At 41.6% G+C, this 15,714-nt stretch overlaps 1 protein-coding gene across 1 annotated transcript in view; it reads left to right on the plus strand.

Moving 5' to 3' along the window:
• The first annotated feature begins 564 nt into the window (after positions 1-564).
• LOC141114324 (keratin, type I cytoskeletal 42-like) overlaps positions 565-15,714 on the plus strand; it is a 73,242-nt gene continuing 58,092 nt past the window's right edge. Inside the window, exon 1 of the mRNA XM_073607940.1 lies at positions 565-1,055. Coding sequence (XP_073464041.1) covers positions 675-1,055 — 381 coding nt within the window. The 5' untranslated portion in view covers positions 565-674. The remainder of the gene's footprint in view (positions 1,056-15,714) is intronic.

Consider the following 15,714-nt stretch of genomic DNA (forward strand, 5'->3'; position numbering starts at 1 on the left):
GGAAAAACTTCCCTGAAAATCAAATATCCCAATTTTATATAGTTTTTTTTTCATTTGAAGTTTACAGGACCTTTAAAATGAGAAGTTTACTGGACCTTTAAAAAAGTCAGTTGACAGTTAAGTGCAAATTGCAGTAAAACCATCCCTCATCCTTCATTTGTTAAGGCTGACATCCCATTGGTTGCCTGTTAGTAACTGCATCAGTAATCTTTTTCAGAATTTCTAAACAAAGTACCAACTTGCTGATGCCGTCATTTATTTGGTATTGGGAGGGAAGGGGTTAACCTTTCAGACAGTGTAATTATACTCCGGAATCTGGAGAGTTGCCGTAGAATTCTTTGCGGCTCTTTTCTAAAGCTACGCTGAGCAGACATTACCCTTGTGTACGATTACAATAGTGTTTGAAACTTAGCAAAGCTTCCTCCACCTTAGACACACCTTGGTAGCATAATGTGAATGAGGGTTAAAAAAAAAAAAAGAAGTGAGAGGTTCGGTTGTTATTCAAAATAATAACACCGAGGTGCAGGATTGAGCAACGTACTTAATGAGATGACACAATCCCTATGTGGCTACTCCCACTGGGGAAGACATAAAGTACACTAGCAATGATACACTTCTACTATACAGCAACGTGCTGATGACAGTTGACGTTTGGTAAAGATTCACAGCTGATCATGAGCCTCTACTCTAGCAAGCTCCAGTCATCCTTCACCTCCATCAATGGAGGATTAGGGGAGTCCTTTGGCTCCTCCAACTACAGCATGAGTCCAGGAAGTCAGATGTCTAGGTCAAGATCTACCTCCCTTTCCTCTTCCTTGGGGGGACTTGACTTCACCAAGGATTATCTCAATGACAACCTGCTGTCTAGTGATGGCAAGTACACCATGCAGAATTTAAATGACCGGCTCGCCTCGTACTTAGAGAAAGTGAGATCACTGGAGGAGACTAATGCAGAGCTGGAGAAGAAGATAAATGAGTGGCACAAAAAGAAGAGTCAGAATAAGAAGAAAGACTACAGCAGTTACGAGAAGGCCATCGCGGACCTACAAGCACAGGTACTGAACGTTAAGAGAATTTTCAAAAGCTTACTTAATTGTGTTACTTGGGATGCAAAGCCTAGTGTTGAAGGGCAGAATTAAACACTGGCAAAATTGTTTTTAATTTTAAAATTTGTAATGCTTTTGATAGCTACTCAAAAATAGAATATTATATTTATACCTCCAATGTGGTAGCAGCCTTTCTTAAACTCTAAAATTTGGAGTAACCCTTTGAAAACCTTTTCAGGTTTTGGGGAACCCCTGCTAAAAAGTGATGAAAACTACAGTTCATGATTATCATATTCATAAGTTGTAGTATTTTTCTAAAACAAATAATAAAGAATGTGGTCTACCTAGTGTATTAAACACACTTGTTGTACCACCCCCTACTCTATACAACAAAATAAAATTCAGTAATAGTCTTGAACTTTAAAAATTGGGCCGTCCCCTTAGGTTAGTGGTCAGTGTAGAAGTGAACCTTCACATAGGCGATTAATAGGAAATTGCCCCATTACATTGGTGATCAATGTAAATGGAATATCAATTCACCATTGCTTATTGCTCAAGGGACCCCTAGCAGCCTCAGGAGGTACCCTAGGGTTCGATGGAACCCTGGTTCAGAAAGGATGCTGTAAAGAATAGAAGGGCCCGATTTGCTAAAGTAAGAAGTGAACCTGAGTTCCAATACCCAATCATGTGACTGGGAATCTAAAAATGGAGAACTCGCCATGCAGGTGATTGGATTATTCACTGTACTTTATTTCATGTTATATTTTAGTAACTTAGGGGTCCGACTCTTATAGTGTACAGTACGTATAACCAAACTTTTTTTAAGAATTGGGAGTCAGGAATGGTTAAAATTCTTTTATTTGTTTATTTATTGTTGTCTGTGTCCCGATGGGAAGACTTTCCCTCACTTCCTGTCTCAGACACACAACAGGAAGTTAGACTGTTGTCACCATAACAGCAGTCTCCAGTCCCAAGCTGTGCTGCGATAAGGTCATCTAAAGCCCAGGGCAAACATGGCAAACTTCATCACCCCTAAGATGTATCAGCACTAATCTGCATGCTTACCCGCTAAGTATAAATTTCGCCTCCTCCCAGTACAAATCTGCCCCCCCCACTGAAATCCCCCCTTCCAGCACAAATCTTTGCCCCCCATCCCCTAAATGTGCCCCCCCCCCCAAAGAATATCACCCCTCCTAGCATAAATCCTTTACCCCTAAAATTTCCCCTTAGAGTACATATCTTCTCCACACCACTCCAAATCCCCCCCAGCACAAATTCTCCCCAATCTCCCCTCCTAGCGCAAATCTTCTTCCCCGATCCTGCCCCAACACAAATCCCCCTAAATCACCACTCTAAGCATCCCCACCACATAGTTTGCCTGCTAGAACAATATTTACCCACTGCCAACCCCTCAAATCCCCCCTTCCAACACAAGTCCCCCTAAATCACCACTTTTAGCATTTCCCCCTCCCCCAAATTTTCCCTCCTAGAACAAAACCTACCCCCTGCCACCCCTCAAACTCCCCCTTCCAACAAAAATCCCCTCCTTCCCAATCTCCTTACAGCGCCCCCCCACCTCACATGATACTATAGTGCCCAGGGCAGCTCCCTCTTCTGTCCACCCCTTGTCCTGGCCCTTTATCTTCCATTTTTGTGCTGATGGCAGCTGTATAAGTTTGCATATCCCATCCCTTTCTGTCCCAGAGACAATGGTCACAGTGGGAACACAGACCCCCCCCCAAAAAAAAAAATAGGAACACAGATCCCCCCAAAAAACCTGACAGAGGTTTTTAAAAAAAACACATAAAACATGTTCTTAATGTTCAATGAGCACTTGTCTGATGACAGAATAAACGCGTTAATGTACACGCAAGTTTCAAGAACTTGTCAGGACTGAAGGTACTTGAAGTAAATAGATTTTTTTTGGCAGGGTACCCTTTTCCACGCACTCTAGACCTTCTGCCAGACAAATTTGTCCTTAATCCTTGGCCAGTGAATTCAAAGTGAAATCATGGGATGAACTTGCTAATGTTTGATCTGTTGCTAAGTACCACACATTCACAACCTATACAACCAACCTGAGCTTCCCTTGTGACTATTGGGTCATGTAGAAGTGTGAAAACAAATGTTACCACAAACCAGAAATTATTGCTGTTGCATGAAGGCACTTGCAGCAAGTTAGGGTTTGTGACTAATACCCAGCCGTTGCATTTTTTACTAAGAAAAATTAATGGAGCTCTTACAAATTTTTATCTGTGTATGATCAAAGATTGTGAAGGTTCCAGTCAGAGTGAAAGACTTTCAAGGACGAGTGAGTGTGGGTAAGTGTCTCGCCCCCCCCCCCCCCATCATTCTCTGTTAAAAATATTACCATCAATGGCCAGTTTTGGGAAGAGTGGGTAAGAGGTAGAACCTTCTGTCATGTTTTATTGCTACCTCAGTATTTGTCATGGCGACCATGCAAATACAAACAGTAAGGGAAATCCAATATTTTATGGTTTCCATTAAAACAAGGTAAAGGTTGAGATTTATTCTCACTTTGCAGAGATTTACATTTACTTTCTGATTCGATTATAGGTTTCTTGATCATGCCACTATTAACTCAAGAGGTTGACAGGTAGGCACATTCCTCCAAAACTTATAACCAGTTGGTTCACCCAACCAGACTTCACACATTTTATGGAAAAAGGAATAGTCACACCGCGTCCTCAGTCTCAGGCCAGGAGGTCATTCATGGATCACGGTGACAAAATCTTATGTTTGCGTTCCCAGCTTCATCATCCACCACAGGTGGTCTCCCACTGCTGGTGTTCCCACATAATGTAAGAAGCAACCAGTTGGTCCACCCAAGCAGACTTCATACATATATTGTAGAATAAGGAATAGTCACATTGGGTCATCAGTCTCAGGCTGGGAGGTCATTCATGGACCATGGTGACAAAATCTTATGTTTGAGTTCCCAGCTCCATTCATCCATCACAGCGGGTTTCCCACTGCTGGTGTCCCCACATGATGTAAGAAGCAACCAGTTGGTTCACCCAACCAGACTTCACGCATATATTGTAGAATAAGGAATAGTCACATCAGGTCATCAGTCTCAGGCCGGGAGGTCATTCATGGACCACGGTGACAAAATCTTGTCCTTGAGTTCCCAGCTCCAGCCATCTGCCACAACCGTAGCCCACTGCTGGTATCCCCAAGAGATGTAAGAAGCAGTCAGTTAGTTTACCCCACCAGACTTCACCCACGTATTGTAGAACCACGCTCGACCCCCAGTTTCATGGCAGGAGTTCATTCATGGACCATGGTGCTTGAGTTTCCAACTCCACCCATCTGCTACAACTGCACTACACTGCTTGTGGACCCAAGAGATGTAAGAAGCAATCAGTTAATTCATCCCACAAGACTCCACCCATGTAATGGTAGGTGTAGGAAAAGCCACACGTGGTCCTCAGTTAAACATAGCTTTATTGTCAAAAATTCAGTTGTATACAGGAGTCAACAAAGGGTCCATTGATGCACATCAAAGAAATACCTGTGAAGGTTTCTAATGTTTTTCTACCTACATTTTTATTGGACTGAGGACCAAGTGTGACCTTTCCTCCTGCTATTTGTGTGCAGCAGCTTAAATGGCCTGTGGCTGCACTGATCCAGTCTTTTCTGTTGTCCGAGTCTTGACTGGGCACTTCAAACAGTGATATCTTTGTGTCTCCATGTACTACATTTTTACAAGTAACTGAAGTATAAGTAGGTTGACCTTTTAAAATCAACCACCTTGGCAGAAACACAGAAACTTCCTAGTAAGACTGATTGTTATGCTTCTTACGTGATGTGTTGTTTTGCCAGTTCTCTCAGGTAACAATGAAATATTCTTCACTCCCTTAGTTAATCCCTTATGATGCAAAAGTGTCTATTAATGCTTGTCTCTCTCCTTGTATCCTAGCTGACTATATTAAAATCCTTTCATCTCTTCTCGGCAAAACCCCCTTGATAATCCATAGGTTCCAGCTTTCAGAACACAACGCATAATTTTATTTAATGACACGTTGTATAGGACAACAATGAGCAGCAACTTGAGCCAGCGTGAAGTGGACCTAACATTAGATTATTTTGTTGTTGTTCGTGTTAAGTGCATGCTAGTATGTGTGTAAGTGTAGACAGACAAAAAAAAATCTTGGTTCAGACATTATCCAGGGTCAGCATTCCCTTCCTAGACTAAAATGCTGGTTTAGAAATGAAAACTGTGGTATTTGCACATTTATTGTTTGAGTTTCCAAATGTCTGAGTAAATACTTTTCTCTGCATGCAGCAGACATAATCCTGGAAACATCACTCAGTTGGAGCACACAAGGGTTGGTTTTAATGGTAAAAGTTGGAGATTTAAAAAAAATGATGCTGCTTCTGTAAATACAGTCCTACAGAACCTGAAAAGTTACTAGGTCAACTTTCTGCCTAACACTGGCCTAGCTGCTATAAACTCCCCAAATTTTCAGATACAGGCATATAATCTGGGAAGAACTCATCATAGGCATAGCTTCTCAGTAGTAAAAGTCATGAGAAATCAGATGCAAATGCATTACGCAGCCCCATACACATGCACTGCTCTGACACCTTTATATGGGAACCAGCGTGAACTTTTTCAGCAATTTTAACTACAGTAGCACTTCTATTGGATCAGACTACACAGGCCATCCTTCGCTCACCATGTGCATAATTGAGCCTTGGCCCCCCACGACCCTGTCCCCAGTTTACCGGTTTTCCTTCCTTCGATCACTTTTGGTAGGTCTTCACCACTGTAGACTGGGAACATCCCACAAAAATTGCAGATTGGAAGTTGCTCTGACCTAGTCATCCATCCATTACAATTTGACCCTTGTCAATTCACTTACGCTTGCCCATTTTGTCTGCTTTCAACATATCCACTTCAGGGACAACATGTTCCCTTGCTGCCTATTATATATCTCACCCACTTTCAGATGTCATCGTAATGAGATAATCAATGTAAATATCAGCAAATTGTCATCCTGGCCTTGTTAACCACTTCAGCCCCGGAAGATTTGGCTGCTGAATGACTGGGCCATTTTTTGTGATTCGGCACTGCGTCGCTTTAATTGACAATTGCGCGATCGTGCGACGTTGCACCCAAACAAAATTGATGTCCTTTTTACCCCACAAATAGAGATTTTTTTTTGTAGTATTTGATCTCCTCTGTGGTTTTTATTTTTTGCGATATAAACAAAAAAAGAGCGTCAATTTTGAAAAAACCGCAATATTTTGTACTTTTTGCTATAATAAATATCCCCATTTTTTTTTTTTAAAAAAAGCTAATTTTTTTTCAGTTTAGTGCAATCTGTATTCTTCTACATATTTTTGGTAAAAAAAATCGCAATAAGCGTATATTGATTGGTTATAGCGCAAAAGTTATAGCTTCTACAAAATAGGGGATATATTTATAGCATTTTTATTATTTTCTTTTTTTTTTTACTAGTAATGGCGGCAATCTGCGATTTTTATTGGGACTGCGACATTATGGCGGACACATCAGACACTTTTGACACATTTTTGGGGCCACTGACATTTATACAGCGACCAGTGCTATAAAAATGCACTGATTACTGTAAAAATGTCACTGGCAGGGAAGGGGTTAACACTGGGGGGCTGTGTTCCCTGGGTGTTTTTCTAACTGTAGGGGGAGGGAACTGACCTAGAGAAAGTGACGGATCGTGGTTCCTAGCTAATAGGAACTCACGATCTGTCATGCCTCACAGAACAGAACAGGGATTTGTGTGTTTACACACACACTTCCCTTTTCTGCCTCTCGTGGTCGATCGGCACCCTCGCTGTGCCTGCTATCCCGATCCTGCGAGCCGACGCATAGCTACGACGGCTCGCGGGATCGTGCCGACCTGCTGTAGTAAAATGACAGCCGCTGGTCGGCAACGGGTTAAAGCATGTTCTCATATTTGTCCACGTCATCTGTGCACCTCTTTTGCAAATGCTTCATTTGTGTTCTCTATCCTATAAGTATATAATATAAAGAGAGAAAAGAGAGCACTTGCTGTTTTCTATAAAGGGATCATTGCATACACTGACTTTTACACTCTCAGGAAGTATGTACCACCAGGCTCTCATCTCTCCACTTCAGTGTTCACTTTCCTCCTTCTCAGTGTTACAGGATGCCCACTCTTACCTTCATTGTCATCTTCCCCTCATCTGTTTCCTTTTCTTTCTAAACTTTCCTTTCCTGTCTGCTCTACAACTTTGTGAAGATTTTTCACCACTCAAACTCCTGAACTAATCCCATTCTCCAAATCATCCTTCTGTACACCTTCTTTCTTTTAGTTCTCTCACTGCTCTGCAACCCAATATCTTCAGTTGCTTCCTCTTCTGCACCTGCTCTGTTCCTTCTCCCCAAAATAGTTGGTGCCTTTCTTATCTGTATCCTATGCTCCTTCTAGTAAAAGTCATCAATGGCACCTTCTTTTGCATCTTTTTGCCTTTCCCAACTTTTTAACACAGTGGAACCCCTGGTCACAAGGAGCCCCTGCTAATAATTACTATAGCCACACCTCACTGTAAATGGTCATAGCCAGTGGGAAGGATGCTTCTTTTATTTGTGACCAGTGGGAAGATCCCCTCTTACGTATAGCTAAAAAGATAACTGATGTTAGTGGGAACTTATATGAGAGGCAGCAATTGCCCTTGGCTCAAGGAACTCCTGGCAACCTATGTAAGAACCCTAGGAACTCAAACTCCACTGAACTCTGCTTGTGAATGCATGCTTTGCATCAGGGTTGTTCAACCTTTTGAAGAGCGAGGGACACTAAAGTGATTTGGTAACCGGTTGCGAGCCTCAATGAACTATAGGGTTTTACCAAACCCCAAATATAAATGAGCCCTTACTATCCGGAGCCCCCTATTAGGCTGCTTTCACACTGATGCGCTATGTTTTAACCACACCGCAGGTGCAGCGCACCTTTGGCTCTCAGCTGCACTGAGCCATAGACATCTATTACATCTTGTGGGTGTGGTGCACTTTCTGAAAGCACACCCAACCCCATGCATTTAGGAGTTGAGTTTTGGATATAATGGAAGCCTATGGCTCAGTGCAGCTAACATGCAGGAAAGCCGCAGGTGCATTGCACTGCACCTGTGGATCAGCGTGAAAGCACGCTGATAATAGGCCCATTGCAAAAGTGCAGTGTATGTCATGTTTAATACACTGACCTTTTCCTCTTCCATCTTCTGCTGGCATCGCTCTCCAGGCTGCTAGAAAGGTCCCAGGTGAAGTGCACTTGGTATCTCTCTACCTGAGACAGGACCTGGCGCTACAGAGGAAGCATTGGCTTATGCGGCTCCTGCTCCCTTTGTGGCCACCTGCTTCCTCCGCTGTCAGCGCTGGCTCCATGTACTCTGGGATGCTCTGAGATGGCAGGTTAGCAACCCATCGATCATGATCTGGGCTTGCCAACCTGCCATCCCAGAGCATGGGCCTGCTCTTCCCTGGTTTGAAGTGGTCTGCAGAGCCCTCTGATGTGGTCGGACATCCCTGCTTTACATCATCTACCAAATGTAATCAGTTTCTCCCTCTTCTGCATCCTCTGTTTCCTTTCCCTACATTGTCTTTTTTCCGGAACTACTGTGCTTTTTCTCTCCCATGTTCTCCCTGATAATACCGTGTCTCTATTCTAGCCCTCTGCTTCTTCTAAGAGTTTCTGGTGTCTCCAGTTTATCCCTTAGTGCTTGTGCTCCATCCGCACTGTCAATGCTCTACTCTTTTGTCTTATATGAATGATAGTTCTGGGATTGAAGTCACAACTCATCTGTGGAAACACCAACTTTATTTTAAAAGAAGCAAATCTATACAGATATAAAATCTACCCATATATGACTACTCTTGCAACCAACATAGATCTTTAGCCATCTATAATACATATGTGAACAAAAAAGGACAGAGCGCCTAGTCTTTATAAATTATGATTTGCACAAGGAGTAGGTGCTCAATAACTCCTGGCACAATCTGCCAAATAATAGATCAGCACATTGTTTTGTTCATCTTGTGAGTACCTTTTAACACCTTTTTGCTAATAAAATGGAACTCACAAGAATGAGATGTTCTTTCCTTTTTTGTTCACATGTGCTATAGACCTCAATGTCTTGGGAGTGAGCAGCCTGTCTTCAGTGAGATTTTGGAGTCATGGTCATAAGAATAACAACTCGATTGGCGGCTGTTAGCCTCAGAAGTACTACTACTACTACTAGAAGTACTGAAATTTAATAAATATACCACATATTCCCTGTTTGTATGTTTTATATCTAGTTATGAAGAGATAAACACATTTTTAAAACTCAACCCTGGGCCTAAAATTTGAGCAGTGGAGACGGAACAATCCACACAAACCCCAGTTGGAACAGTCCACCTCAAATCCCACTACGTGATTGTTGATTTCTTCTTTTGGTATTCTTAAACAAGTTATGAGTGAACTCCCAAAAAATTGCTCCATTTCAGCTTTGCAAATGCAAAAATCCAGATCAACCCCAATCCATCCAATCCAGTATGTTTATCTCTAGTGCTTTTTTTCCTCAACTCATTTTGGATATCTACAAAAATGATGAAAATTATTGTAGCTATGTAGTGATGTTTATAATATTAGGATAATTAGACAGTATTATGCTTATGGGGTAATGGTGACAGCTGTATCAGTCTAGTTTAAAGTGTAATCATCAGTTTCTTTTTAATTACTTTTTAGCCTCCCCTTCCTGTATTAAATAAAAAGCTGCCAAGCTTTTCTTAACCCCCCCCCAAGCTCTAGCGATGTCCACAGCTTCCTGCTTAGTCCAGTACCACCAGTCTTCTTGAGCAGAGTGACAGTCGCGCTATTCTACTCATTTCCTGTGAGTCCAGCCTGTCGATGACACTCCCCTCACTCCCCTAGGCTCAGCTCACAGTACTCCCGGACAGAGCATGCTCAGTCTAGGAAGAATTTCCATTGCCCAAATGCCATGGAAAAAGAAGAGGAAGCTTGTATGATGTCATCAGACCGCAGGAAAGAGGTATGTATATTTTTTTATTAAAAAGACCCAGGGTGCTGTGAGTGAAGGGGTGTTCAAACATATCTGGAGTTCTTCCCTATACACTAATGTCAACTAAGGTCATGCAAGTTGTAGAAACTAACAGCTTCCCTGCGTACAGCACATGGGCCAGATTATACTATTTAGTGTCATTGCGAAAAGCATTCTGGGAAGGTTACTCAGTCCCTGTCTAGAATCCCCTTAATGCAAATGTAGATATGGAATACAAAATGGCATTGGAACCAAAGTGAAACAGTTACCCATAATAACCAATCAAATTGATTATTTCATTCTAAAAAATAGCATGTGGTTGATCAAAATTGGGTAATTGTTTCAATTGGAGAACAGCTTTGTAAATTAGTCTTGCTATCTGTTCATTCCAAAAAGTCAGGCACAAGGTTCTGCTGTCTTGAAGGTGTACCACAATCACTAGACATGAATAAGTCATTTGTCAGGCAAGACAGTTCACATACATTTATTTAAAATCTAATGCATAGGCCAGAGCCCTAGGCAAATATTTATTTACAAATTGTCATCCTACTTTTAGTGACATCATTTTGTGATCTCATTATTTCCTCAGGATGATTACATCATTATTGACAGATGTTACCATGACTTCATGTCATTCACAAAGGGCAATCAAAGAGGATAATGATTATAAGATTCCAATAAGCAACACAACTACAGGCTACAACAGTTCTAGAAATACTTTATCAGAAAATAATTATCAGCTCAGCAATAATTTAACCCAGGAGTCTGCTGAGCAAAGAGCCAGTTTGCTGTTTTTTAGACTTTTTGAAAACGCCCTGGTGTCAGTGGAAGTAAACAATATCTCAGACTTGGTGGTCAGTGGGAGTAAAACAATTACTGTGCATAGCACCGGTGGTCAGTAGTCATTGGTACTAGTGAGGGGAATAGTGCCCATCGTTGTTGTCATTGGAAGGAATTATGGCCCACTGTTGGTGTCAGTGGAAAGAATGGTGCCTCACTGTTGGAGCCAGTGGGAGGAATAGTGCCTCATATCAGTGGAAGGAATAGTGCCCCATCGTTGGTGTCATTGGGAGGAAGTATGCCCCACCTTTGGTGTCATCGGAAGGAATAGTGCCTCATCATTGCTGTCAGTGGGAGGAATAGTACTACATCATTGGTGTCAGTGGGAGGAACAGTGCCTCATATCAGTGGGAGAGATAGTGTCTCAAGGGCGGGATAAAGGCAAGCAAAGGGTCACATTCAACTCACGGGCCCCAGTTTGGAGACCACTGATTTAAACCAAAAGAGATCCTGTGTTGTTGCAAGGATACTATATTGTTCACAAGCTCAAGTCTTAGTGGCCATGACACATCAGCTTGAATGAATTGGTGGGAGGATGCCAATCACTAAATGCAGTTCCCTCAACCAAAGACTACTGTTAAGACAGCAAAGAGTTCTTACTCCTATTGCAGATCCTAAAGCTTGATTTACACCTATGCATTTTTAGTGCTTTTTGCATTTTGCATAACGTGCTTCATAGGAAACCATGTTAAATGGACTGTAGTGCAAATCTGCAAGATGCAAAAAGCACTAAAACTGCATAAGTGTGAATCAGGCCTAAAAGGCCCCTATGAAAAACAATCTACTACACCAGTCTCAAATTGGTAGGGGTAAGTGTTGAGGCCCTCACTTATCATCTTTTATATCCTTACCTGGAATGTCCTCAGACCTTGTGTCCCTATATAACTCCTGTGCTATAAGTGTGATAATGAGAAGCCTATTTGCAAAATATAACAAGTATTTAGACGTGGACACAATAATACACTATTCCCATCATGATACCATTTAATTCCGTATAGCCAGATTATTAGCAAAGCTGACAGCCCTTTCCCTCTGCATTCCTCTTACCACCAAGTGCTTGGAGCAGAGATGAGCATTGGTTATCAAGCAGCCTTCACCTTTCTAGCTACAATGTCAAGGGATGGGGGCTGCTTGGTGTGAATTTCATACCTAGGCTATCAAAGTAAGTAGGAACATGTACTACATGTACTTGTCCCATGTGGGACAAAACACTGAGAGTGAGACTTCTACAGTAAAAGTATATTGATCATCATAATATAATTTGCTTTGTTCTCTTTATGCAGCCCAAACAATTGGACACTTTAGCCATATGATATTCAAGGCCTAATTAGTGGTTTGGTCCTACTTTGAATCTTCCTTTTGCTGCCTACTCTTAGTGGAGGCTCTGTCACTGAGCACTCTAATTTAGATTTTCCTCTGCCCAAGGCACCATTGCACTTTAATCCAGCTCTGCATCTGGGCATGATGATACCTTTATTCTCCTGTTTCCTTCCCTATCTACAAATAAAAGTCTATTTCTCACTTATATGCTTCCCACAAAATCAGAAAGCCTTTCCTGCCCTATTTGTGTTGACAACTATGCAATAAATAGTATGGCGTGAAGAATAAGTGTGATAGCAATAATGTATATAATATGCAGTTAAAAGCATGATGTAAAGAATAAAAATATTTGATTGATTTTATATGCATGTGCTTCACTGAGTAATAATGATCCATAACTTCAATGTGTACAGGTATGTGAGAAATGCAACTATTAAGGTAAATGGTCAGTGTTTAAACATGACTGTAACGCTTAATTACCCTTGATCAATCACAGTAAAGTTAGCCTGGTCATAACTGTTTAAATAAAGTGCCTCCTTAAATTGAGCTCTTAGGGATAACTCATATTTTATGCTATCATTTAGATGTGTGAAAACTTGACAGGGTATGATTATCTATACAGTGGAAGGAAGAACTATTTCATGGCAGTTTAAAAGGGCCAGTCCACTCAAAACCGATATTCCAGGTTGTGATAGATCCTGAAATATGCAAAAGTAGGCAGAACACATCTCAAGATAGTCAAGAATTATCGTATGGTGGAGTATCCAAGACAGGAAGACTTGGTCTCCCAGGCTCTACCATTAATCTAAAATGTCCCCTTTGGGCACAATGACCCTGTATTTGCAGTATAGCAAGTACATTGTGAAATGTAAGATACTGTTTCTCAACCTCAAGGAACCCTTTAAAATTATGGACAATCTTGGGACACTCCATTCTAAAATGTAAAAACAAAACAAATAGTTTTACGTAATACAGCAGTATCCACACATGTAGGACACCCAACCTTAACCCCTTCGCGCTGACCAATCACAGTGGTCGCATGACTCGAATGCCTGCCTCCGCCTCCTGGCTTTTAGAACTTTTAAAGGGCCGGGAGGCGTAGGCAGGCATTCGAGTCAAGTGACCACTGTGATTAACTGTCACAGCGGTCCCGATCTCTAACATGCATCGGGAGCTTACCGATCCCCGACAGTTACCATACTGGGAGCGTGCCCTCAGCATGGTAAGTTGTTTACACAGGGCTGCTTACCGTTAAGGCCCACACGCCGAGAAACCGCATATATGCGTATGGCCGGCACAAAGGCGTTAAGGGTGGTTTATTTTTCCAAAGCAAACACACCTTCGCACACTGGTACTGACTAGTGTTCCAGCATTTCTCTTCTCCCTCAGTTTCTCTCCCTCACTAAGCTAACATGACTCCAGTGTGATGGAGAGGGGCAGACGAGAGGCAAACAAGATGCTGTAAAGGTGTTCAACATCCTCAGCATCAACCAATGACATCATCAGCTGTTAGGATGCCAGCAGCTGTCCCGCACTGTACTCAAGTTTGTAATCCTGCAAAATAAAAACCTGTGTCTTTGTGTAGAAAAAAAATCAGTCTTGACCCACCAGCTTACGTGTTAACAATTATTGGGCATTTTTAGGCATTTAGCCAAGGAACCCCTGAAGAACCTATAAGACACCCTGGTTTAAAAAGGCTTATGTAAGATATTGCCCAATACTTAATAACATGTTGTAAAAAATTTGTGAACGTACGGCAGGTGCATGATAGTTGGTCCTGTGCTGTCACATGGGGCGGGGGGAGCCTAGGAATGTAAGCTCCGCAAGAGTAACTTTAAAAGTTTAAAGAGGACTATTGCAGCAGAAAGGTGAAGCAGGGGAATAAAGAAAATGTGAGTATATGCTGCTGGGGTGGGGGGGCATTAAAGCAACCCTATGCTTTGTTTTGCCTAAGCCCATCACAGGTTCACTTTTACTTTATAAAATATCCTAAAATCTTCAACTAAAATGATTAGTTCTTGATAAGGATTGGATTTTCCGTGTGCAAAAAAATTATATTGGCAGTAATAAAGCTGTGATTTTTTAAAATTTTTTTTATCATGTTTGGGTTAGGTGGGTAGTTTAGGCATTATATTGAGAAGTCAACTGTGAAAGCTGCACCCAAAAACAGTCAGGCAGAGGGCAAAGTACTAGTCATCAGCATTGCCTGTGATATCCCGGCAGCCAATCTTTTCCCTATTGCTCAACAGAAATTTGTGTTCTGACAAGGATCATGTCAATTGAAGTAGAGAGCAGAGTAATAGACAGATGAGCTCCTCACTGTGCTTCTTCTCCTTTCACTGTCCAGTCACATGCTAGGAGTAGGTCTACGACAGCTTGGGTTTGGAAGAAATAGTTTTAATGAAGTGGGCCATCATTTAACCAGGTGGGAAGAAGACATCTGGTTACGGAAATAAAACCCCGCAGAGGACAGTGCTGGATTGAAGAGGAGTAATTCAGCAGGCACTGATTATTATTTTTTATCTTTTAATGAGCTTTTTTAATTGTGGCTGTTTTAAATTTTCGGGTTTTATTTATTACAGGTATTTATTTAGTGTCAAGAATTTACTCTGCTTTTACATACTGAATATTGTACATTCATATCAGTCCCTGCCCTCATGGAGCTTACATCTAAGATCTCTGTGTTACATTCATAAATACACATACTAGGCCACAATAAACCTAACACCGTGTCTTTGGAATGTGAGAGGAAACTGGAGTACCAAGCGGAAACCATTGTCAGCATAGAGGGAACAAACAAACACAACATGACACTCAGTTTGGGTTATTTACGTAGAACTACAGTATGCTCATGGTAGCGCTAGTTATTTGAGTACAGTTAATGGATTGAATTGATGTTTTATTCTATAGCCTTGTCAGACCTCAAAGTGGTTGCTCCAAAAGCTACATTGCCATACTCAAAAATGACATACCTCTAGAGCAGCCATTCTCAACCAGGGTTCCATGGAACCTAGGTTTCCTCAAGAGTTTGCTAGAGGTTCCTTGATCTGATTGACCAACCATCTGATGATGCCTACATAGTTCCAGGGCCAACACCAATAGCCAGCAGCATGACACCAATTATCTTTTTTAGCAGTCTGTAAGGGTGGCATTGTGACCACCACTATAAGGGCTGCAGTCTTCCTACTGACCAGCAATGTAAAAGGTGTTTTTCCCATTAAACTCTTATCAAAGATTTTAGTAAGGGTTCCCTCGCACCTGAAAATAATTTTAGGGGTTCCTCTGGGGTAAAAAGATTGAGAAAGGCTGCTCTAAAGATATAGCATTGACTTTTTAATCTCCAAAGCCCTCTTGCTAATCACAGCTTGTTCGTACTTCCTTTTAGATGAATTGGGTGAGCTTAGCTATTAGTGGTAGAAAGTGCCTCTCCAAATGTAACCTTAGG

The sequence above is a fragment of the Aquarana catesbeiana genome, linkage group LG12 (assembly GCF_042186555.1).
Source record: "Aquarana catesbeiana isolate 2022-GZ linkage group LG12, ASM4218655v1, whole genome shotgun sequence".
NCBI classification, from domain to species: Eukaryota; Metazoa; Chordata; class Amphibia; order Anura; family Ranidae; genus Aquarana; species Aquarana catesbeiana.